The sequence below is a fragment of the Terrapene carolina genome, unplaced genomic scaffold (assembly GCF_002925995.2).
Source record: "Terrapene carolina triunguis isolate 2854851 unplaced genomic scaffold, T_m_triunguis-2.0 Scaffold232, whole genome shotgun sequence".
Lineage (NCBI taxonomy): Eukaryota > Metazoa > Chordata > Testudines > Emydidae > Terrapene > Terrapene triunguis.
Genome location: NW_020664583.1, coordinates 7,410,539 through 7,435,116, shown reverse-complemented (window position 1 = coordinate 7,435,116; position 24,578 = coordinate 7,410,539). Strand labels below are relative to the sequence as shown.

Below are 24,578 nucleotides of genomic sequence, written 5' to 3'. Positions count from 1 at the left end.
TCTACCAAGCACATTTAAGAGTTAAATAATTACCTGGTCATCATTTTGCTTTCGGTCCTTTGAGACAGGCTGCAGGAGTTTCAAAGTGTCATCTCCTTCATCTGCAACATCAACAGCAAAGTGCTTAGAATCCACAATTTCAGTTCTAGAACCTGGCTTTGAGTTTTGCTGTAGTCTGTCTTCCTTAGTCTGTGGGCCATTAGATGTTATTTTAGATTCTACTTCACTAGGAATGCTTAAGCACCTTGCTTTGTTATCCTGTAGTAAGTGATCACTTTTACAGTTCCTCCTTTCAGACAGTAAAATATCAATATCCACTTTGCTAATTGTTGCTATGGAAACTCCTGTGCTGTTCTTCTCATTCTTGTTTGCATTTTTTTCAGGCTCAGCTGCTGGTTTCTCTGAGGGATAAATTTCAAAAGTTTGATCTTTGATTAAATGTTTTTCTTCATTCTGTAATTAAAAAATAGCAGAAGTGGAATTACCCTCTGAGGAATATTTTAAATGCTCCAAGAAGTCACCTGCATACCAGACAGTACATAAAGTGATAGTGAAACAAAATCATAATCAAGTACTATTTGGAAGCATCAATAAGGGGTATAACAAAGACTCTCATAAGCTTTTAAGTCTGATGAGAAGCTTGGCACTTCGGATGTCAACACAGCCTATTCCATAAGTAAAGCACCCACTTTGCCCCTATGATCACAAGTGATAAACCGGGTTCTCCTAGTAGCTCTCCAAAATGTATTAAACCACATGTTTAAGGCTTCAATATTAAAACTAACACCAACTGGCAAACAGTGCAGAAAATGAACAGCGGGCAAGTGATTCATCTTTGTGACTCGATCTATTTGGATCACTGTAAAGCAGTGGTTCCCAAACTGGGGTTCGTGAAATGTTACAGGGGGTTCTTGGGGGAAAATTCCCTAATGGCAGATAGAGCTGTCCCTAGGGACCCCGGGCAGCACAGGGCCAGCAGCCCAGAGCCCCTGGACTTCCAAGAGCTAAGCAGATCAAAGCAAGCATATCTATCACACTGAGGACATTTAAACTTCAAGACTCCGTATAAGAAATGGAAAGGGAGGTGGATATTTTTTGCTGTTTTAAAAATTAAATAGGCAGCAAGTATTGTTTTTTAAATTATTATGAAGGACAAGTTTAAGCTTTGTTGTAATGTGCGTTGTTTGCCTGGACTGCTCAAGACCTGAATGCTTGTGTAGGAGGAACTTTTTGAGTTGGCTTCTTAAATACCTTCAAGCTGTTTCACATCTGATACTCCTTGATGAAACATAGGAGCCTTGTCTTATAACAGGCTTATTCAAAGTGATATAAGCTACCAAAGTGAGATCTTGGAAGAGTGTTGCTGTTCTCATAATGTAATAAAAATACCATAATGATAAATAGTGTGTAATAAGCATGTCGTAAAAACAAATTTTATATTTCCAAGATCACTACTTTTATAATTTATACTCAGGTAAAGGAGAAAATCCCTGGAAATATTCATTTTTAGGAGGGGGTTCACGAGACTTGACATTTTAGTGATAGAGGTTCACAGGTTGTTAAAGTTTGGGAACCACTGCTGTAAAGTAGTTCACCTCGGGTAACAAGCAATTTTCCTCAAACATATAATTGATTTTCCAGTCACAAGCTGCAGCAAACATTTTCACTGTCAACATTTGCCTGTCATTAAACATTTGCTAGCATTTCTGTTAGTCCAGTGACTTTCGATACTCTGCTGGGTACACAGTGTCACAGCATTCACATGATTGTGCCACATGCAAAAGTTAATGCAACTGTAAGGTTAAAAAAAATCCACATGACAGCTTCACAGAATAAGGATTAAGTATAATGTTTCATGAGTATCTTTCAGTAAAGACCAGTGCAATTAGTTTTACTGATCTGTGGGTATTTTCTCAGCTCCAACTGTAGATGAATACAACTCCTCTCCCCCTTTATACGTAGTTTACAGAGTTTTATTGAATACAAATATATTAGGAAAACACAAAGCATTTCAAAATATATTTTTATATCATGTCACTGAACATTTACACAAATATTAAAACAAAAACAAAAACAGATGTATCCTTTGGAAAAAAGTAACTTACGGCTCTATCTCTCCTGGCTTGCTCAGAGGGATGTTTTTTGGGTGTGATGTTTCCATTATTAGATCCAGTCTTCACTGAGATCACAGAAGCAGCACTTCTGGGTGTAGAATCAGATATTTTCTTATGATTTTTGGCTGTTTTTCTTTAAAGAAAATGGCAACAACAAAAAAGGACAAAGGCTCTAAGGACAAAGACTTTAAGATGTTGTGGTTTAGACTACCTTATTAAATAGATGCCATCCAGCTACAGAACCCTTTCACATTTATAGAAAATATTTTAAATTTCCACAGATTACAGAGTTTCTATCTGAAGTGCTAAACACTGGGCTTGGTTTTCTCTGCTTTGTATCTTGTATAACAGTGATCTCCAACCTTTTTATGCAGAAGATCACTTTTTGATTTTAAGTGCAATCCAGGATTTATTCGGGCGCTGCCCCGAGGCCCCGCCTCGCTCACTCCATCCCACCTCTCTCCGTTGCTCGCTCTCCCCCACCCTCACTCACTTTCACCAGGCTGGGGCAGGGAGTTGTGGTTCGGGAGGTGGTGCAGGCTCTAGGCTGGGTTCGGAGCATGGAAGGGGACTCCAGGCTGAGCCTGGGGTAGGGGGTTGGGGAGCGGGAGGGGGCTTGGGGTGCAGGCTCTAGGAGGGGGCTCAAGGCGGGGGCAGGGGATTCAGGGTGCAGGAGGGGGCTCAGGGTGTGGGCTCCCGCAGGACGGCACTTACCTCGGTCGGCTCCCCGTTGGCAGCGCAGAGGGGCTAAGGCAGGCTCCCTGCCTGCCCCACACCGCTCCTGGAAGTGGCCAGCACACCCCTGCAGCCCTTGGGTGGGGAAGGCAGGGGTCCCCGCGTGCTGTTCCTGCCTGCAAGCACGGCCCCCGCAGCTCCCATTGTCCGCAGTTCCCCATTCCTAGACAATGGGAGCTGCAGGGGAGATGCTTGCACACGGAGACACCCCCCTTTCCCCCCAGCCGTTCCGAGAGCGGCATGGGGCCGGGGCAGGCAGGGAGCCTGCCTTAGCCCCACTGCACTGCCGGACTTTTAGCAGCCAGATATCACAATAGACTGTCAGAGGCTCCAGGATCGACCAGTTGATCGCGATCTACTGGTTGGTGACCACTGCTGTATAGTCATTTTCAGCTGTGCAAAGTTAGAATGTTAGTGGTACTTTACACTGATTTGCTAGTAATTTATATCCACTTTGCATAGGTGTAAGTGACTGCACAGTGTACAAACCAGAAGACAATAAGGCTCATCCATGTGGGGAAATAAATATTTGGCAATTAAGTTTATTGCCATTATGTCTCAAAAACTGGGAGCAATGAAGTGGTTAACCAAATCTGATGACAAATTTTATATTCAACTTTTTTGTCCAACTTCTAGTTAAAAACAAGCAAATAGCAAAAGGAACTTGTCTTTTGGTGATTTTTGATATGATGAAGTGGTCTTAACACAGACTGATAAGGAAACGCAAGTGACGACATATTTCCTATCCATATTTCAGATTTATTGTCTGCCTTTATCTCACTTTTCTATTCAGTGCAAGAATTGATCACAGATTTACTATAGAACTTGGAATTTGCACAGAGTTTATTAACCAGATGATTTGTAATTTTCTCAAATGTCACAGAATGGTTTCTAATATTTGCCATTATCTCCTCTCAACTTGTGAGCTCACTCTGGTCTGTGTATGCTAGAATTGTCAGAAGGAGAGCAGCAGTCCTGTTTTTGTTTTATTTAAATATGAGATGCATGAACTGGGATAAACGCAGCGACTGGGGAGAGTGCGTCTCTCATTATTCAACATCCTCTCTCCCATAATCCAAGCTTTTTTCTCTCTCTCATTGTCTGGCACTGAATGAAGACCAGCCTCCACAGGCTCTCACATGTCCCAATCTGAAAGCTACTTCCCCCTCTTCTTAAGCGATCATGATGCTCTTCCTCCAGCCAGAAAGAGAAGTAAACAGACCCTTCAGAACAGACCCTATGGGTATGTCTATACTGCAGTTAAAAACCCACAGCTGGCCCATCTCAGCTGACTCGGGCTCGTGGGACATGGGCTACAGGGCTGTCAAATTGCATTGTGCATGTTTGGGCTCAGGCTTGAGCCCAAGATCTGGGACCCTGTGAGGGGGAGGGTCCCAGAACCCAGGCTCCAGCCTGAGCCCAAAGTCTACGCCAAAATTCTACAGTCCCGCGCAGCCCAATGAGCTCGAGTCAGCTGACATGGGCCAGCTGCAGGTGTTGAATTGCCGTGTAGATATACCTTAATTCTACTCTGTGCATTGGTGGAAAGGTAGTGCTCATGCTTCCTTTTCACGGTCCAAGTGTATCACAGCTGCAAGAGACTTCAACCTTATTAGTGCTGAGAGTCTCCAGATTACTCCCAAAACCAGGTCTTCTCCATTGCTCCAGCCAAGCTTCCTTAGCTTTTTAACTTTATCAAATTGAGGATTACAATGGGATTCTCCGGTTGTCAATAATAAAAGAACAACCTCTGATTTTCAAATAAGATTGTTAATCAGGGAACAATCTATGTGGCACATCACTTTAAAATTCTCTATGCCCACAATACTTTGCCCTTTATAGCATTTACCTTTTGAGGATCTAATTGTTTTAAAATATTAATGAATCCTTACAACTTTTCTGTTAAGTAGGTCAATATTACCATGACCATTTTACAGATGGAGAATACAGACAGTCAGACAGGTTAACCAACTTGCCTAAGGATCATCAGTTCCAGAGCTATGAAGAAAACCTGGGGTGTCCCAATCACGTACTCTAATGAGTAATCTACTCTCCCATCTTTCACAAGTTATAATATACTAAAATCAACAGTGGACATGAACCAAACAACATGGCATTTTCCCCCCAAATAATGGATACATTAAGAATAAGGTGTTTAGTTTTTCTATAAAAAGAAATATTGATTCATTGCAGTTAAGTACTAAGTGCTCCTAATTAGGGCAGCCAAATACAACTTCTAACATTTATTCAGGTAAGACTTTTCTGTCTGGCTGGTTTCAAACACTCACCAAAGTGAATGAACAATAGGAGGATTTACTTTCTGAAGGCAATATGCAATCCCAAACTTAAATCCACTTTCCTTCTACATAGGCCTAATGTAACTAATTTCCATCTTCTCTCTTAGTTGTCTCCGGTTATAGTTCTCAAATAATTCCTTCCCTCAACAATCTCAAAAGATCCTTTCTGCCCCATACCCTGCAGTTACACACAGCAAAACCAACTTCAACATCCAGCTCCGAAATCTGGCACAAATTGTAAAACAGTGATTACAACATTATGCTCAACAATCTGTTACCCAAACCAATAATTTTATATAGAACTATTAATAAAATAAATGTATCTTACGCCTTTGTGGCTGCCAAAAACAGAGAGATTTGGCGCTTGATATACGGTTGCCTTAGTATGCTTTTCACATTGGGTCTTTCTTCAGGCTTTTTGCTAAGCATAGTTCTTATTAGTTCTGACAGTTGTGGACTGTAATCCTTTGGCATTGGTGGCAGCTGTAATTGTATTGAAAGGATACATCGTATTATGAGAATGAGTGGATTGCTAAAGTTCATAATAGGAAGCTGATTGTTTTGATGATGACATCAATGTACAGCAAACAAAAACCATTTACACATTTGCCTACAGGAATTGCTGCATTATTTGAGCATTAGGGCTCTGATTCAGCTAGGTACTTAAACACATCCCTAACTTTAAGTGCAGTAGTCCCACTGACATCAATAGGCCAAGTGCTTAAGTATCTTACTGAACAGAGAGGTTTGTGTAAAGTTTAATGAAAGAACTCTATACAATTTTTTTCTTAATGATCAGCTAACCACAAAATACTGCCAATATACACAAAAGGTTGCATATAAGAAAATTAATTCCCTGGTAAGCTGGATTTAGAAATTTTAAAGCAAGGTATTCAAAGCTGGTCAGTTGTACTTTCTAAGATTTGCAAATGAAAATTTAGTCACAGAGAACCCTCAGTTTATTTAAAATATTTTTGTTACAGCTGAAGATCAGGATTTAAATGTGTTTTTATAACATGCCAAACCAAATAAGGAACTAACATTGAGCTAAAGTAATCCAGCTGTATATGTCAAACAAGAAAATACCCTGAGATGATTCTTTGCATAATGTTAAAAGTGGAAACTTTATACTTGAAAGTGCTGAAGTGACTTATTTCCTCCAATCTACTAGCTGCACAAGGTGAATATAAGAAAATTCTAGTGATACCTTAAAAAGAAACTACTTTCTGGATCTGCCATTACATCAGTAGGTACCCACATCTCACACCAAACATTAGAATGGACAGGATGATGCAGTGTTCCCATCATACGTGGGGAAAAAATTATACTAACCCCACAAATCAGAGTTGAAATTCTTACTTTTGATTGAAAACAGTTATCTCAAGTTCCAAACACAAGATTGGACTACAGGTCTGAACATACAGATTTTGCATGATTGAGTATCCACATCAGAAGGGTCTTCATACTGTAGCATATTTCCAAAATGTTTTCACTGAACCAAAACAACTTTAGATCAGTTTTTACCTTTCCTTCAATAATTCGATAAACTAAAGAGTTCATGTCTTTAGCGTTGAAGGCATGTTTCAACGTGGCCATTTCATAAACACAACAGCCCAGAGCCCAAACATCAGACTGTGAAAAGAAAACCAGAAAAATCAGCATAAGCGCTTCAGATGCAATACTGAAAATTTACTTTTAAAAAAGTAGATAATATGCTCCTGAACAGCCCATTAGGAACAGACTGTTATGCTGAGTTGGCAGCCACTATAGTTAAGATCACAACCAAATTCCACTATAAACTTTTGGTTGTGGCCTCAGGTAACAAAACTGGTTTATACTGAGTATGGCCACATTGACTCTGAAGGGTAAGGAGAATTTTTCTGCAAAGCGTGAAGAAAGTTGGTCTGTTACTGAGTTACAGATCATTAAAAAAAAAATATATCCTGATTTCAAATACTGGCTTGTCTCTAACATTTCTTTGAGTTCCTTTAGCTCCAAAGAGTTCTGAAACTAATTCTTTCTTCAGACTTCCCATATACAGTAACTCCTCACTTAACATTGTAGTTATGGTCCTGAAAAATGCGACTTTAAGTGAAACAATGTTAAGCGAATCCAATTTCCCCATAAAAATTAATGTAAATGAGGGGGTTAGGTTCCAGGAAAATTTTTTTCCACCAGACAAAAGACTATATTAAACAAACAATTTAATACTGGTACACAGTGATGATGATTGTGAAGCTTGGTTGAGGTGGAGGAGTCAGAGGGTGGGATATTTCCCTTACTGCTAAATGATGAACTAGCAATTGGCTGAGCCCTCAAGGGTTAACTCTCTCACTCTACAAGGCAGCAGGAATGGGGGAGATATGCGCATTTCCCCTTTAAGTACACTGCCTTGTTAATTAGATCAGCAAGCTCCCTCCTTCCTGAGCCCTGGTGTCCCCCCCCGGCTCTATGGAAGATGGGGTAAGCGGGGTGCAGGAGCAGGGGGGAGGGGTACACCCTGACATTAGCCCCCCCTCTTCCTTCCCTCCCCCCCACACAGCAAGAAGGAGTCTCGAGGAGCAGCTCCAAGGCAGAGGGCAGGAGCAGCACATGGCAGTGGGGGGAGGGACAGCTGCAATTGCTAGCCTGCTGGGCAGCTGCTAAACAGGGAACTTAGGGGAGAGGGGAGCTGATAGGGGGGCTGCCGGTCCACCCTGGTTCCAAGCCCCCATCAGCTAGCTGCAACGGGCTGCTCTTCCTACAAGCAGTAGACAAAGCAGGCGGCTGCCAAACAACATTAGAAGGGAGCATTACACAACTTTAAACGAGCATGTTCCCTAATTGATCAGCAACGTAAGGTTAACTGGGACGACTTTAAGTGAGGAGTTACTGTAGTTACATCTCACTGAAATCTCAGCCATAAACTATTTGTGAATAATATAGATTGCAATTAAGCAAAGTTATGTCCATAATGTTTAAGTCCCAATCCTGTACTGTGAACTACACATGCAGATTACTGCACCCATGTAGAATTCCAGACTTTCAATGGAGTTCCAAGCAGTGTAGCCGCACACCAACATGAATCATGAGCTTCGTAATGTATGTGAGGAAGAGAAAACATTTTACTCACTGGTGGCCAGCTGCAGCTTGGAGAAAACTGGAAGTCTTTCTATATTTAATTATAGTAACAGAAGTTTTTCCTTAGTTCACGTTTTTGGTACATGTGGCCTACAGCTGCGATTTAATTAACGGAGGGGCATACTTTTGTTTTTTTTAAATATGCAATGTAATATTTCAGGGCTGTCCCTAGCCATTTGGGTGTCCTACTCAGCCCCCCAGGCCTTCCCCGCCCCAGGGCCTGGGAGGCAGGAGCTGTGGGGGGCCACTTTTGGGGGCCTCACAGGCCCAGAGTGGCCTGGGGAATTAGTGGGGGGCTGGGAGCAGCCCGCTCCACTTCCCTTGCCCCGGCCCCAGCCGTGTCGCTCGGGGGAGGAGGCTTGTTAGGATATAGATATTCAGGCCTGTCTGTAAAGGCCTATACTTTAAGAATTTAGGTGTATTCTTATCACTTACCTAGTTATAGAGGTATAAAAGAAAGAATCAAAATCACTGTCTGTGTAAGGGCCTTCTCTTACTGTGACAGTCTGAGGCCTGGTTCTTAGGCTAAGGCCTTCGGCTAAGCAGCAGAGGCCAGCCATAAACTGGGAAGTGTACGGTCACATCCTCACATTCCAAACTAGTCACATTGAAATAAGGTGCTATTGGGCTGTTAGGAATATCAGGACAGGATTGTATTCCTATCACCTCCAGAGAAAGGGAAGAGCCTAGAAGATGCAAAAGGAAATTTAGTTTGATAGCATCCTGTCTGGCAAGAACTCACTTATCAATAGCTGGGATGTGAAATCCTCATTTCTGTATTGTTCTATCACTGTAGTCTCCACTTCCCTATTGCTTGTCTGTATAATCTCTGTCTGGTTCTGTGATTGTTTCTGTCTGCTATATAATTAATTTTGTTGGGTGTAAACCAATTAAGGTGGTGGGATATAATTGGTTAAATAACCATGTTACAGTATGTTAGGATTGGTTAGTTAAATTTCAGTAAAGTGATTGGTTAAGGTATAGCTAAGCAGAACTCAAATTTTACTATATAGTCTGCAGTCAATCAGGAAGTAAGGGGGGAATGGGAACAGGGAATGGGGGTGGGGGAATTGGAATCATGTTTCGCTAAGTGGGGGGGAATGGGAACAGGGACACAGGCAAGGCTCTGTGGTGTCAGAGCTGGGAAGGGGGACACTGAGGAAGGAAACTGTAATCATGCTTGCTGGAAGTTCACCCCAATAAACATTGAATTGTTTGCACCTTTGGACTTCGGGTATTGTTGCTCTCTGTTCATGAGAGAAGGACCAGGGAAGTGAGAGGGTGAAGGAATAAGCCTCCTAACAAGGCTTGGGGGAAGGGATCCCGCACTCACCGGCAGTGGCGGGAAGCGGAGCAGCCCGGCCCCAGCCCGCCCTACTCCGCCAACTCCCAGCTGCGGCGCTCCACTTCCCAACCTGAGCAACATGGCTGGGTCCGGGCCAAGGGAAGCGGAGTGGGTTGGGGCCGCGTCTCTCCGCTTCCCGCTGCCGGTGAGTGCCGGGGGCTATCCTTTCCTCGCACTCACCAGCGGCGGGAAGCGGAGCGCCGCGGCTGGGAGCTGGCAGAGTAGAGCAGGCTGGGGCCGGGTTGCTCTGCTTCCCGCCACTGCCGGTGAGTGCAGGGTCGCTGGGGAAGAGGCAGAGCGGAGGGAGTTGTCCGGGGCCCCACGCCCCACTGGGGATGGCCCTGCCCCTTGCAGGGAGGGCCAGCCGAGAGATAGGGCTGGTCGCCGGGGCTGGTGCTGCCACATATGCAGCACACAGCTGCTTAGGGCACCATGAAATTTGGGACAATTTGGTGCCCCAAATTTCATGGTGCCCTAAGCAGCTGCATATGCCTAAGGACAGCCCTGCAATATTTCACATGTACATTTATTTAAAAGACTGTATAAGCCATAGGCGCCGACTTCTTCTGGCGTCGGTGGGTGCTCAACTCCTCCTTGTCCCCGGCCCCGCCCCCATACCAACCTCTTCCCCAAAGTCCCTGCCCCAACTCCGCCCCCTCCCACCTCCATTCCAACCCCTTCCCCAAAGTCCCTGCCCCAACTCTGCACCTCCCTGCCCCTATTCGACTCCTTCCCCAAATCCCCACCCCTGCCCCGCCTCTTCCCCTGAGCACACCACGTTCCGCTCCTCTCTCTCCCTCCCAGAGCTTGCTACAGCTGTTTGGTGGCGGCAAGCACTGGGAGGGAGGGAGGGGGAAGGAAGAAGCGGAGACATGGCGCGCTGGGAGGAGGAGGTGAGGCGGGGAGGCTGGGAGCTTGGCTGCCAATGGATGCACAGCATCCACTAATTTTTCCCCGTGGGTGCTCCAGCCCCGGAGCACCCACAGAGTCGGCACCTATGTTATAAGGTGGGAGTATATTTGAATATTGAGCTACCTTCCCTTACATGTTCATCTCCATACTTGTAAATGCTTATTAGGTTTTTTTGGTTTGTTTTCTTATTACATACATAATAGCAATTTTAAAGATAAAGCCTTTCACAATTACCTTAGGCTTCATATGTCAGTGTCCTAACATACATTTAAACAAAGATTTTTCTTTGCACTGGAATTCTAACTTACACTGATACAGTCAATTGACAAAACCTGGTCCTAACAAATTAACACAAGTTGACAATTCACGTACACTAAAGAAAACTAAATTCCTTTAAGATAGCTTTTTGTGATTAATTTCTTCCCCTGTGGGTAATAGTAAAAAAGACAGCAAAAGTTAATCAGCAGTCCCCAAAAAGTGCTTTTTACACAGGCATTACTTTCATAACACACAAGATAGTACTGCTCTATGGTTAATAGGTGAGCCAACAAAATAACTCGCATTATCTTCTAGATAATTTATAAACTTCTCAGAGTTTAAGGCTCCCTTAAGTCAACTAACACAATTGGGGCCAATATTTGCATCAATATACTTTACCTTGTAGTTGTAAGGTTTGTTGGAGAACAGTTCAGGACTCATATAATAAGGTGTGCCAATGAGAGTACTGGCCATATCATACTGATTTTCTAACACTCTGGCTATTCCCAGATCTCCCACTTTGATTATATTTGTCCTGGTCAGGAAAACATTTTGAGTTTTGAGATCTCTGTGTAGAATGTGTTTTTCATGTAAATACTGAAAAATAAAGTATTTCAAGCAAGTTAAACAGTTAATTCCTTCTTTTCCTCTGACCAGAGTCAAAAAGGAAAAAGTACAAATGCAACAAAACTACACGTCACTATACAAGAGATGAATTACAGTTAATATCATACTAATCTGTTCATGTTAACATATGTATATACACAACTTGGTTATTTCTTTAGTTTAATGTGCCTATATAGAAGCAAAACGTGCAAAATTAAGGTTGAAACTCAGTCCTTAACTCACTCTCCACTGTGTTTTATTGCAATTGATTTCAGACCCAATCCTGCAGTCCTAGTAAGGAATTTTGTCTGAATTAAGGACTGTATGAAGTCAGTGGGAATTTTGCCTGAGTAAGAATTGCAGGATTAGGCCGATGATGAACAAGATCAGATGCTATTGGGGACATTTGCATTCCTAGCCACAAACAAACAAACGTAGGAATGGCCATACTGGGTCCATCTAGCCTAATATCCAGTCTTCCAATAGTAGCCAATGCCAGATGCTTCAAAAGGGAATGACAAGAAGAGGGCAACCATCAAGTGTTCCACCTCCTGTCACCCAGTCCCAGCATCTGGCAGTCAGAGGCTTAGGGATATCCAGAGCATGGGACTGCATTCCTGATCATCTTGGCTAATAGCCATTGGTGGACCTATCCTCCATGAACTTATCTAACTCTTTTTTGAATCCAGTTATAGTTTTTGCTTTCACAAATCCGCTGACGACAAGTTCCACTGGCAAGTTAAAAATAGAATTTTCACTCCAACATCCTAGTTTCCTCCATATCGTCTTTAAAAAAAATCTTTATTATTGTAATGATTTTTTTGTGATTTGATTCCCTTTACATTTTTAAAATGTAACAGACTGAAGCAGCTTCCAGTAGAACTTATGAGTTAATGGTCTGGAAATTTTCACTTAAAACGTAACTTAATTACAGGAGCAAAATAATAATGTTTTTTGTGCAAACACTTCTTGGTTAAAATTAGTTTTTAAGACATTATCAATAAGTTTCAGCACGGAGAAAACGTGTATAATTGAGTTGCAAACCCCTGGAAACAGAGGGTTATGAATAACAGAAACAGCCCCTTAATTAGAACAAAACTTGCTTATATTCAGAACTCTATAGTTATGGGCTACAATTACAATTAACTGCCAACCATCATGTCACATTGTCTACAATACTGAAATGATGGAGGTAAAGTATACAACAGCAACTCTTTTTCTACATAGCTATCTTAGGTTGACATTGATAATCTGTAAGCAAAGTTAACACATCAAAACTAAAATTAAGGGTTTTTTAATGGAAAGCAAGCAAAAACAGACCTATTTCTTTTAAAACTAAGAAGTTATATGTTACAGTATATTAATACCTGCAATGCCATGGCAATCTGGACAAACCATTCCACCACCTGATTCTCTGGCAAAGGTTTGCCTTTCTGCTCTTTAAGTTTATGATACAGGTCCCCTCCTTCACAGAAGCCCATGACAATATATAACAGGCCATCTTCCCCCTCCCAGGACTCCCTGTAGGTGACTATGTTGGGGTGTTTCAGCTGAGACAACAACTGGGCTTCTTGTTCTGCTGCTTCTCTCTCTCGGCTGGATGCATGTTTAAGGTTTAGCTTTTTAATGACATACTGCAGAGGAAAAAAAAAGATTTATAATGAAAACATCAAAGCTATTATTGAAACACACTGGCAAATTCTAAAAATCTATAAAACAATTTTTTAAAATAGTTACATTTAACAGTGTCCATTATGTTGTAAGAATGGAACAAATGTCTTCCCCCTCACAAATGCACAAAACTGAAATTTAAAACTTTACATATATTATAATTTTAAATCTAAATGCCACCATTTGTATTTTCTTCAGGTAGGCATTTACTGGTATTATCCTTGCAATTTGCCTTCTTGACGATCCCTAATGTCTATCCTAGTGCTAATCTGCAATAGTTATTAAGCCATCTGCAAATTAGAGGGGTAGTTGTCACGGAGTTTGGGGGAGACAAGGCCCTGCACCCCCGGCTTCCTGCGATTCACCATGACTCTCAGCCAGCCAGTAAAACAGAAGGTTTATTTAGCGGACAGGAACACAATTCAAGACAGGTCTTGCAGGTACAGACCACAGGACCCCCTCAGTCAGATCCATCTTCGGGGGCCAGGAGGTCTGTCTGGCCTCCCCTCCATTTTCCCAGCCAGCTCCAAACTGAAACTCTCCAGCCCCTCCTCTCCCTTTGTCTCTTTCCCAGGCCAGGAGGTCACCTGATCTCTTTGTTCTTCAACACCTTTAGTTGGCAACTTTGCAGGGGAGGGGCTCAGGCCATTAGTTGCCAGAAGACAGGGTGTCGGCCATTCTCTGTGCAGACAGGATCACACTGGCCCCCTAGGGCTCTGCAACAATCATACACCCCTAGACACTTGAGAAATGCATAGGGGAAACTGAGGCACCCACACAGTATTCAGAGAAAACATTAAGAACATTCCCACTTCGTCACAGTAGTAATTGAAAATTTTGAAGGAGAGTAAAAACTGATCAGATCTTCCCTTTTGCTCTTTCCTATAATACAAGACACACTGAAGAAATTAAAAGTAGGTTCAGTTAAAACAAATAAAAGGTAATAATACTTCTTTTTACATAGAGTGGTGGCCTTTGCACAACACTACATGCTAAATTGTCCAAGAGATCAAAAGTCCGAATCAGCCTGTTACATAAAATTGCCTTTAAAATTTGCTTACTTTCAGAAGCAAACTATGGTACAAACTGGACTGTTTACATTAAAAAGAACTGTGATAAGGGCTCAAGGCTCCTGCTAAAGTCAATGGTTGGCATGATAACGAACTGAAAGATTCTACAAGTGAAGGGAAATGTTTGTAGTAGAAATAATCGCAATGTATTCTGATTGGTTAATTTTAATAGAATGAGGATGCTACCCCTTCTTGGAGGAGTCACTAAAGAGGGGCCATGGGGTGTATGGAATGGAAGAAGCAAGCTTTACCCACATGGCTACCACCTCCACAGTCTCCAGGGACCAACCATGAGACCATTGGGCCTTTGCTGTCCTGATCCTGAAAGACATCCTGACCAGACAAGATCAAAGAAGGAAAGTGTGGGCCCCTTACTGAATGAGGGAGGCAACCTAGTGACAGAGGATGTGGAAAAAGCTAATGTACTTAATGCTTTTTTCCCCTCTGTCTTCACAAACAAGGTCAGCTCCCAGACTGTTGGACTGGGCAGCACAGTATGGGGAGGAGGTGACCAGCCCTCCGTGGAGAAAGAAGTGGTTCGGGACTATTTAGAAAAACTGGATGAGCACAAATCCATGGGGCCGGATGCGCTGCATCCGAGGGTGCTAAAGGAGTTGGTGGATGTGATTGCGGAGCCATTGGCCATCATCTTTGAAAACTCATGGCGATCGGGGGAGGTCCCGGATGACTGGAAAAAGGCTAATGTAGTGCCCATCTTTAAAAAAAGGGAAGAAGGAGGATCCGGGGAACTACAGGCCAGTCAGCCTCACCTCAGTCCCTGGAAAAATCATGGAGCAGGTCCTCAAGGAATCAAACACTTAGAGGAGAGGAAAGTGATCAGGAACAGTCAGCATGGATTCACCAAGGGCAAGTCCTGCCTGACTAACCTAATTGCCTTCTATGATGAGATAACTGGCTCTGTGGATGAGGGGAAAGCAGTGGATGTGTTATTCCTTGACTTTAGCAAAGCTTTTGATACGGTCTCCCACAGTATTCTTGCCGCCAAGTTAAAGAAGTATGGGCTGGATGAATGGACTCTAAGGTGGATAGAAAGCTGGCTAGATCGTCGGGCTCAACGGGTAGTGATCAATGGCTCCATGTCTAGTTGGCAGCCAGTTTCAAGCGGAGTGCCCCAAGGATCGGTCCTGGGGCCAGTTTTGTTTAATATCTTTATTAATGATCTGGAGGATGGTGTGGACTGCACTCTCAGCAAGTTTGCAGATGACACTAAACTGGGAGGCGTGGTAGATACGCTGGAGGGTAGGGTTCGGATACAGAGGGACCTAGACAAATTAGAGGATTGGGCCAAAAAAAACCTGATGAGGTTCAACAAGGACAAGTGCAGAGTCCTGCACTTAGGACGGAAGAATCCAATGCACTGCTACAGACTAGGGACCGAATGGTTAGGTAGCAGTTCTGCAGAAAAGGACCTAGGGGTCACAGTGGACGAGAAGCTGGATATGAGTCAACAGTGTGCTCTTGTTGCCAAGAAGGTTAATGGCATTTTGGGCTGTATAAGTAGGGGCATTGCCAGCAGATCAAGGAACGTGATCGTTCCCCTTTATTCGACATTGGTGAGGCCTCATCTGGAGTACTGTGTCCAGTTTTGGGCTCCACACTACAAGAAGGATGTGGAAATATTGGAAAGAGTCCAGCGGAGGGCAACAAAAATGATTAGGGGTCTGGAACACATGACCTATGTATGAGGAGAGGCTGAGGGAACTGGGATTGTTTAGTCTCCAGAAGAGAAGAATAAGGGGGGATTTGTTAGCTGCTTTCAACTACCTGAGGGGGGGGTTCCAAAGAGGATGGAGCTCGGCTGTTCTCAGTGGTGGCAGATGACAGAACAAGGACCAATGGTTTCAAGTTGCAGTGGGGGAGGTCTAGGTTGGATATTAGGAAACACTATTTCACTAGGAGGGTGGTGAAGCACTGGAATGTTTTACCTAGGGAGGTGGTGGAATCTCCTTCCTTGGAGGTTTTTAAGGCCCGGCTTGACAAAGCCCTGGCTGGGATGATTTAGTTGGGAATTGGTCCTGCTTTGAGTAGGGGGTTGGACTAGATGACCTCCTGAGGTCCCTTCCAACCCTGATATTCTATGAAAGAAAGGGAACCAGATGACACCACCATCTCCATCAGCTTCAGCTAAATCCTGAACGTAACATGGAACATGAACCTTAGATTCCTCCCTCATGTTGTTTTCCTTCCCCACTTTATTTCTTCCGTTTTCTAAGCCTGCTAAGATACCATTCACAATGCTGTTGTGACTCTGTGACAAGAGGGGCACGCTAAAACAATGCCTTAAAAGCAATGACTTAAACTTTGCCAGTGTTGAATGTGCCAGGTCTTGTAGTAGCTGATATAATCATGTACTGTGCCTGTGTTTCTCTAGCAATGAGGCTGCAAGTAAATGTCAGCACCAGAGACAGAAACTGCATTTTCTATTTTTGTAATTCTTCTCCCCCTTTTGAGTGTTTGTCCTAAAGGATCAGATTAAAATATCTCAAAACCTTCTATTTTAATCCCAAAAGGGCAGTTAATATCTTTAATACCATCCAAAAGACTATCAAAGCAGGGTTTTTCCCCCTCATGAAAGCCTCTATACAGCTAAAAGAAAAGGAAATTGTTAAAATGAAAACCCAATTCTTTAAATTCTGAATTTTTTAACTTGTCTTTTTCTATTTAATAAAACTTTTAAAATGTTATAATGATGGCATGAAACCAACAATTATTTAAAATGATAACAGTTAAGTATGGTCTGGGGTAACATTTTAACATAGTGAACAAGGGTTTTATCAACATTTTCTCCTTTGTTTGGACCGAGATAACCCTTTATCAACAAAATTGTAGCCAATTTGTATAATCCAGGAGATCAGCACTAAACACCATGGCTGGACAATTTTGTGACTGATAACCTTTTTGTAACAGGTTCGGAGATAAGGATAATAAAATCTCCATGCTTCAGAGCATAAATTCTCGCAAGGGTCAGGAAGGAATGCCCCCTTGCAATGCATAACAGGCTACATGGAATCACAGAAGCAGGTATTGGTCCACACTGGAGGCTGAGCTGGAGCAAGAGGAGAAAGGACGGTCTTGCGGTCAAGGAACTGGACACGGACACGAACACAAACCAACCACTCCCCTAAGCACGCAGGGGGATGGGAAGGGGAAAACCAGACTCCCCTGCATCCTCGCACTCCTCCTCACACCATTCTCGAAAGGCCCGGGGGGGGGGGGGGGGGGCTGTTAAAATCGGGAGAGAGACAGACTCCGCTTCCCCAGAACCCCCACTCCTCTCACCAGGCTCCGGGACTGAGACGGGGGTCGGACCCGCCACAGGCCCTCCCGCGGCCAGCTCCCCGGTTACCTGTCTGTTGTCCTGCCGGTGCCGCACCAGGCTCACCTCCCCGTAGCTGCCCTTGCCCACGGCCCGCAGGAAGAAGTAGGCGGCCAGGGGCATCCTCCCAACCTCCGGCGGCCCCTCAGCGCTCGAGGGCCGGAGCCGCTAGGGCTCAGCTGCCGGGGCGCCTGGTGAACGTTACTGCTGCTGCCATAGAGATCGACAGGGGCCTCCCTCTACCATAGAAAGCACCGCACGTAAACACAAGCCCGCCTTCCTCTCTATGGTACAGCTCCTCACGTCACTCCTATGGCCACCTTGGATGTGGGCAACCTCCCTCAGTCACCTAAGCAGCCATTACAGATGTGGGCGTCCTTTCCGGCGGCCATCTTAGAATTTGAAAATTAATGCCCCCAGTATTGGTGCTAGCAGCTAGTCTCTTTAGCGTGGGCCTGCTGATGTAGCCCATACCACAGGTTTCCTGCCCAAATGGGGGGCTGCTCTGATTGTCTTCTGGCCTGGAGCCAAAACTCTTCACCTGAGTGGCACAAATGAAGAGGAGAGCAGCATGTGCCTCCCTACACACCCTCTCAGGGCAGCTGAGTTACCCAGAGACAGCAGGCCCAGAATGCACCCCTCCACTGCAAGCCAAGCAGCATGCGGCCCACCTAGAAGACAGGTCTCAGCATGCACCAGTCCATCTCAGGCCTACACTGATGCAGTCCATCTAGGAGACAGGTCCTACCATGCAATGCTCCGCCTCAAGCTCACAGTAGTGCAGTCCATGTAGGGGACAGGTCCCGCTTGCAGCACTCCATCTCAATCTCCGCAGGTGCAGCCTACCTAGGAGATGTATGTCTGGTACCAGCTAGATCTGCCTAAGGTGGGAAATTGAAAACCTATGATTTCCACCATAGCTACTCCCCTCTCTCGAGGCCGAAGTTCTTTCGTCATAAGACAAAAAACAACCCTCCAGAACCGAAACCTCGTTTCTGTTCAGTGCCCCTTTCACAGCTGCAGCACTGAAAGGCTTGAGGCTTTGGACAGATATTTAAAGTTGAGATTTTTTCCTCTTACAAAATACCTAAACTAAACACAATGTTATAGTTGAAAATTTACACCCCTATCATGGAAATAGTTAAGCATAAACCTGACTATTCACACACACACAGTTAGGTATGTGCTTAAGTATTTTTAGGATTAGGATCTAAAATGTTAAAAAGTCAGTAGATTCTTAGTTACATCAGCTTTATCTCAGGATCCATATATCTTTAACCACTCATCACTTATGCTGGAGAATGCTCCTTATTCCCCTTCTTGCCACATTTATTTGCCTGATTTACATCAAATTATATTTAACTAAATAATTCCTGATCTACCAACCTGCCACTTCTGGATTGGATAAGGCTATAGGTGTCTCCAGCTCATGAGAAAGTAAACAGCAGAAGGGCAGGAGCATGGAAGAAAGTTTTCTAAGCCAAGGAGGGGTAGGTACTTACATTTTTTTATTAAAGCTAATGTTTATATATATAATACACAGGTTAAGAAATGAGTGTCTGTACATCTGAGTATAGTTACTGCATTGGGGTTTGGACCTGTATGTGGAAAATGGGCAGGAATATGTGGAAGATGGGTTGGATGCATGTGTGCAAATGTAAGGCTAATGTTAGAACCATAATGGAGATTTGATTTTGTGACATTCAGTCACTCAGGTATAATGCAAAATGTTAATTTGGAAGAGCGAATATATTTTCTCTCTTAACTGTAATTAAAATGTTGTTTTGGCAGAGAGATTTTGCAAATCATTTTCTACAAACTTTGTTATAACTTCAAAAGTTCACTATTTGCTTTTTCCCTATTTGCCTAATGTTTAACCCCTGTTTTCACATTTGGTTGTTTATTAACAGACAGTAAACAGGGTACTATTTATTAGCACGTAACCCTTAAAGTAGAATTGCTCATTTTTCCAAGATGGAAAACCATCTGTTGTTTTACATTTTATTGGCATTGATTCCTGCGCTTGAAACATCAGACTTTTTTATAACACCTTTCAGGAACATCAAGGTAAGTAACTAAAATCCACCAGGTAGCTACTGCTTCCATGATTCATGCACCACTGAATGCACTAGGACCTAGGGTGGCCAGATGTCCCAGTTTTATCGGGACGGTCTTGATATTAGGGGCTTTGTCTTACATAGGACCCTATTGCCCCCCATCCCTGTCCCAATTTTTCACACTTGCTATCTGGTCACCAAACTAGGACCTTTGCCATTGACTTCTAGGAACACAGAATCAGACCTCAAGCAAACTGGGCAGGCATGCACCTCCTATGCTTCCAGTTGAATCAGGTGTCCCTGCTGTTCTGCTGGATATAGTGGTTATGCCAGGCAGATAGGGGCCTTGCATACTTCTGAATGAACCAGGTAGGTTAAGCCGAGAGAACTCCCTCTGCTGCTGAACTTAACATGAAAACGGACACTTCCCTATCTGTTGAATTTATGAGGTAATTGAGGCAGTTGATCATCTGTAGGGCTGCACAATGCTCCTGAGTCATCTATTGTAGAAACTTCTGTATTTCTGTTTTTAAATCACTATCACTTTCCTTACTCATAATAACCTTCCTCTGTTCTTCTGTCCTTCCATCCCTTACCCAAATATAAAAGAAGATGTTTTCAAGGTTTTTGTTTTTACAAAGGTAGAATAATAACTGTAGCACCTGATTATTGCACCTAAAAAATAAAACAAAATATTGGGGGTAAAAACCAACCAAAGAATATTAGATATCAGAGACACAAAATATTTTTCTGGTGATCATGTCCATTACCTGGGTGCCAGGACAGGATTGTACCCTTCAGTGTATTTTATGACAATATGGCAGAGCTTCCACCACATCTCTACGGGACACTTTTTTATACTTGACTAGATCTCAGTGTAAGAAAATGCTTCATGATATTCAGTCTAAATATTCTTTTTGCTCCATTTTGTGCCAATACGCCTAACAACAACAAACAATTTTTCTTCCTTCTCTGTGTTTCCATGTTTCAAAGACTTGTAGATGGTTATGGTAAGCTCCGTTTGGTAGCACTGTTGTCTCAGGGGGTAGGGCAGAGAGTTAGACCACTTCATTTCCATTGACTGGTTGTATATACTTTAGCAAGTCTCTTAACCATTCTGTGCCTTAGTTTCCTTGTCTATAATGTTTATCCACTTTGTCAAAGTACTTTGAGATGTATGACAGAAAATGCTCTTGAAATGACATGTATTATTATTTAGAGAGACGGTGGGGGAGGTAATATTTTTTTATTGGACCAACTTCTGTTGGTGAGAGAGACAAGCTTTCGAGCTAACACAGAGCTCTTCTTCAGGTCTGGGAAACTAACCCAGCTACAACAACACTATATACAAGTGCCATTATTTAGTCATTATGTAACACAATTATAAAGTTGTACCTGTTTCCTGCTCTCTTCATAAATTAGATTCGCCCATGACACTTAATAATTGTTATTGTTCTCTGTATTTCCTCTGATGCTGAAACCTTTCTGAATTTAAGATGCCCACAGCTCTATGCTATATTCCTGGTAAGGTATATGCAGAATCCTGTAAAGAGAAGAGCTGATTGTCCACTGTGGTATGCCACTTTTATGATGATATAATTCCATTGAAATAATGGAAATCCTTGTGTGGCATAGAGGTTCCTTCCCACCCCATTCCTGGCCCCCTGGGAGTAGGGGGTATGGCTCGAGGGACGGGGTGTGACAGGAGCAGTTCTGTCCTCTGGTAATCGCCAACTGCCATTGGGGCCACAGGCAGACAGGTGTGATTTAGAGCAGCTCTGGGTCTGCTCTAACTTGCTCTTGGGGGCCAAACCAACCCCAGGATCAGAGGTGCCATAAAACTCCCTTTGCACCTCCACCCCCTGCAGCTGTGCTAGGGCACAAAGTAAAATTGTCAATGGCAAAGCTTTTACTGGATAGACAGCCTTGGAAATTGAAGTCCTCTGCTTATTCACTGCATGGGTAGCAGTAGTAGAAGCTTCCTTACACTACCTTATTTATCAACTTAGCTTTGGAGGAACCTCATATAGGTGTATCGGGATTTTCAGTTTTCATGGCCTAGTAATTTCTTGGAGAAGTATAGTTCTTACAGAAACTATGATAAAGATATGTGAATGTAACACTTTTGCCAGGTGGAGTCGGCAGCAATAAGGGCTGGGTTCAATATCTAGGAGTTTCTCTGAACAATATAAAATAGAATTGGATATCTGAGGAAACTAAGCACCAACCCAAAAGGCAGTACTTCTCCACTCACAAGCATCGAGTCTGTGTATAACAAAAAAAAACTTTTAACAAAAAGGAAAAGGGAACCCAGCATTAATTTTGGAAAACACCTCAATCACGATATGAAAGTATGTAACCATAAGGAAACACCCACCCCACAGTATGTTGGGCAGTCTCCTTTGCCTCAGTTTCCCATCTTGTGGTGTCAAAGGGTACATCCAGACTACCCGCCGTATCGGTGGGTAGCGATCGATTTATCGGGGATGGATATATCGCGTCTCGTTAAGACGCGATATATCGATCCCCGAATGTGCTCCCCGTCGACTCCGGAACTCCACCGGAGCGAGCGGCGGTAGTGGAGTCGACGGGGGAGCCGCGGCTGTCGATCCCGCGCCGTGAGGTCCCAAGGTAAATCGATCTAAGATACTTCGACTTCAGCTACGCTATTCACGTAGCTGAAGTTGCGTATCTTAGATCGATCCCCCCCGCCCCAGTGTAGACCAGCCCAAAGTTAATGAACAAATGTCCCTTTAATATGCCACTCCCCTTTCCCTCCACTGCATCCCACTCACACTTGGTTATCCCTGGCCAGCAAAGACCCAGAGTTCAGAGCTGCGTTCACTTGAGTTCACCTCCGACCCCTGTAAGGGGCGGGGGGGGGGGGCCTCGAGCAATATCTCTGCTGCTGCCACTTGCCTCTGCAACTGGCTTGCTGCTGCTGCTGTATTATTTCTAATAAATACAGTGGTGGTTTTCTCTGCCACCACTTGCCACTGTAATTTGCTGCCGCTCACCACTGCTGCTGCTGTATTATTTCTAGTACCATCATTTAGCCCAGCTCTTAGTGATTTCACTGGATAGTGGGGAACCTCTCTGCTGCCACCTTAGGGTACGTCTACACTTACCGGAGGGTCCGGCGGCAGGCAATCGATGTTCTGGGATCGATTTATCGCGTCTAGTGAAGACGCGATAAAATAGATCCCTGATCGCTCTGCCGTCGACTCCGGAAATCCACCGCGGCAAGAGGCGGCAGCGGAGTCGACGGCGGCGCGGCAGCGGTCGACTTGCCGCCGTCCTCACAGCCAGGTAAGTCGACCTAAAATACGCCACTTCAGCTACGCTATTCACGTAGCTGAAGTTGCGTATCTTAGGTCGACCCCCCGCTGTAGTGTAGACCTAGCCTTAGTTATTTTTCACTGCAACACTGTCCCCACAACAGTTCTAAGGCTTAGCCCCTAGACCTGTTCATCAGTGATTTCAGCTCTTGTAATCATGAACAGAAACAAGGACTCTCAACTGAATCCAGTCAGCTCTGTCTTTAAACACTAGAGAGGGGAGGGATTTTAGGCAGAGTCCATATCCTCAGGAACACGTGTTCTTCCACCCTCTCATTTTCACTGGGATTTAGCATCCCTACCTTCTGCTTAGCAAGTGGGGTTCAGTTTAGGGGATCAGAGCAGGCTAGGTACAGTTCTACTGCCCTTTACTCATACAATAAAGATAACATTTCATTACCCCTGCATTCAATACTAACATGAGCTGTAACCCAAAACCAGCCAAAACTGAACCCTTCTGCAAAGCAGTTCTGTCTGGTGAACACCCAGGCAGAATACGTGTATCTGTGCCTGAAGTCTTTTTCCCCAGGGAAAAGCTCATTGAGACCCTGCTTGTCCCTCTCTTTTATGAATCCACAATCAAAATTTCTTAACTGGATACACTATAGAGCTGAAGGTTGTAAGTGACTCTAGGCAGGAAAACAAACATTTCATGGTGAAAATAACAACTGTTTTGGTTTTGTGAGAAGTGGCACAAGCAAAAAATAAAAATAAATTCTTTGCCAGTGGAGTGGATTTTTTCACATGGCTCTAAGTCTAGTAGACAGGTCACCCAGTTGGCTGTAATATAACCAAAGAACAGATTTTAAAAGTGTCTTGAAGCTGTTTTTTTCACTATATGGAAATTCAAAGTCACTTGACATTTCAGAGTAATTCTAACTTTTCACTCCCTGGAGTCTGTACCTCAGTGCATGACTTATAAAGTTGCAATTATTATTTGCAGTGAGTGGGTGCATGTAATCTCTGGTGTATGTTCAGAGGACTATAGCCAGGACCTTCCACTTGGATGAAGCACTGAGGAAAGTTACAAGAGCAATGGTGGGAAATTTTGATGTCAGTTGTATTAGAAGTAGTAGTAATAAAAGTTATGTATGTAATGCCTAACAGTTACACAGGGTGAGACACATTCTCTACTCCTTGTTCGAAGACAGATAAAACACGGGACAACGGTCCAGGGAAAGGAGAGATGAGATTATAAGCAAGAAGGTAGGGAGAAATTGCTGAAGGAGGAATATGATGAAGAAAAGGCGCTCTTAATAGAAAATGGATATTGTCTGTCTCAGGCATAGTGGGCAGCACAGTCAAAGACATGAAGCTGATCCCAGGAAAGAGACAAAGGCAGCAGTAAGACAAGGTGCTTTTTATGAGATTTGGGACCTAATACAACTTTCATTCCTTCCATTGATTTGAAGTTAATTGAAAGACTTCAATGAGAGTTGAATAGACCTGTAGGAAGCAAATTGAGGAGTAGGTGGAAATGGCCTGTGTTATGCAGGATTATCATAATGAAACCAGATTATCATAATGATTCCAATTTGAAAATCTACAAAATGAAAACAGTTATAAGTGGATCAAGATTAAATAGAGAGTGAGGACAAGGAGTTCGACTATGACCTAGTCAGAAGCAGTGAGGCAATGAAGGTATTGAAGGATAGATGTGTGAGACATGTTCAATGAGGAGAACTTTAACAGCAATATTTTGGATAGCGTAGAGAGGA

General features: G+C 43.5%; 2 protein-coding genes across 7 annotated transcripts in view; one reads left to right on the top strand and one right to left on the bottom strand.

Annotated features, from left to right (window-relative positions):
• NEK4 (NIMA related kinase 4) overlaps nucleotides 1-17,691 on the bottom strand; it is a 39,183-nt gene extending 21,492 nt beyond the window's left edge. For 3 of the 6 annotated variants that reach the window (XM_024195689.3, XM_026656709.2, XM_024195687.3), the window contains exons 1-7: nucleotides 17,496-17,691; nucleotides 12,755-13,021; nucleotides 11,181-11,378; nucleotides 6,671-6,778; nucleotides 5,475-5,629; nucleotides 2,106-2,247; nucleotides 34-453 (exon numbers count right to left, since the gene is read on the bottom strand). In XM_024195689.3, coding sequence (XP_024051457.2) covers nucleotides 34-453; nucleotides 2,106-2,247; nucleotides 5,475-5,629; nucleotides 6,671-6,778; nucleotides 11,181-11,378; nucleotides 12,755-13,021; nucleotides 17,496-17,588 — 1,383 coding nt within the window. In that variant the 5' untranslated portion in view covers nucleotides 17,589-17,691. Of the gene's footprint in view, nucleotides 1-33; nucleotides 454-2,105; nucleotides 2,248-5,474; nucleotides 5,630-6,670; nucleotides 6,779-11,180; nucleotides 11,379-12,754; nucleotides 13,022-13,645; nucleotides 13,683-17,495 lie in introns of those variants that run through there. The other 3 variants (XM_024195686.3, XM_026656710.2, XM_026656711.2) reach the window with 3 other exon arrangements.
• Nucleotides 17,692-19,406: 1,715 nt separating this feature from the next.
• LOC112103763 (inter-alpha-trypsin inhibitor heavy chain H3-like) overlaps nucleotides 19,407-24,578 on the top strand; it is a 36,360-nt gene continuing 31,188 nt past the window's right edge. Inside the window, exon 1 of the mRNA XM_026656708.2 lies at nucleotides 19,407-19,532. Within this exon, the coding sequence (XP_026512493.1) occupies nucleotides 19,440-19,532 (93 nt within the window). The 5' untranslated portion in view covers nucleotides 19,407-19,439. The remainder of the gene's footprint in view (nucleotides 19,533-24,578) is intronic.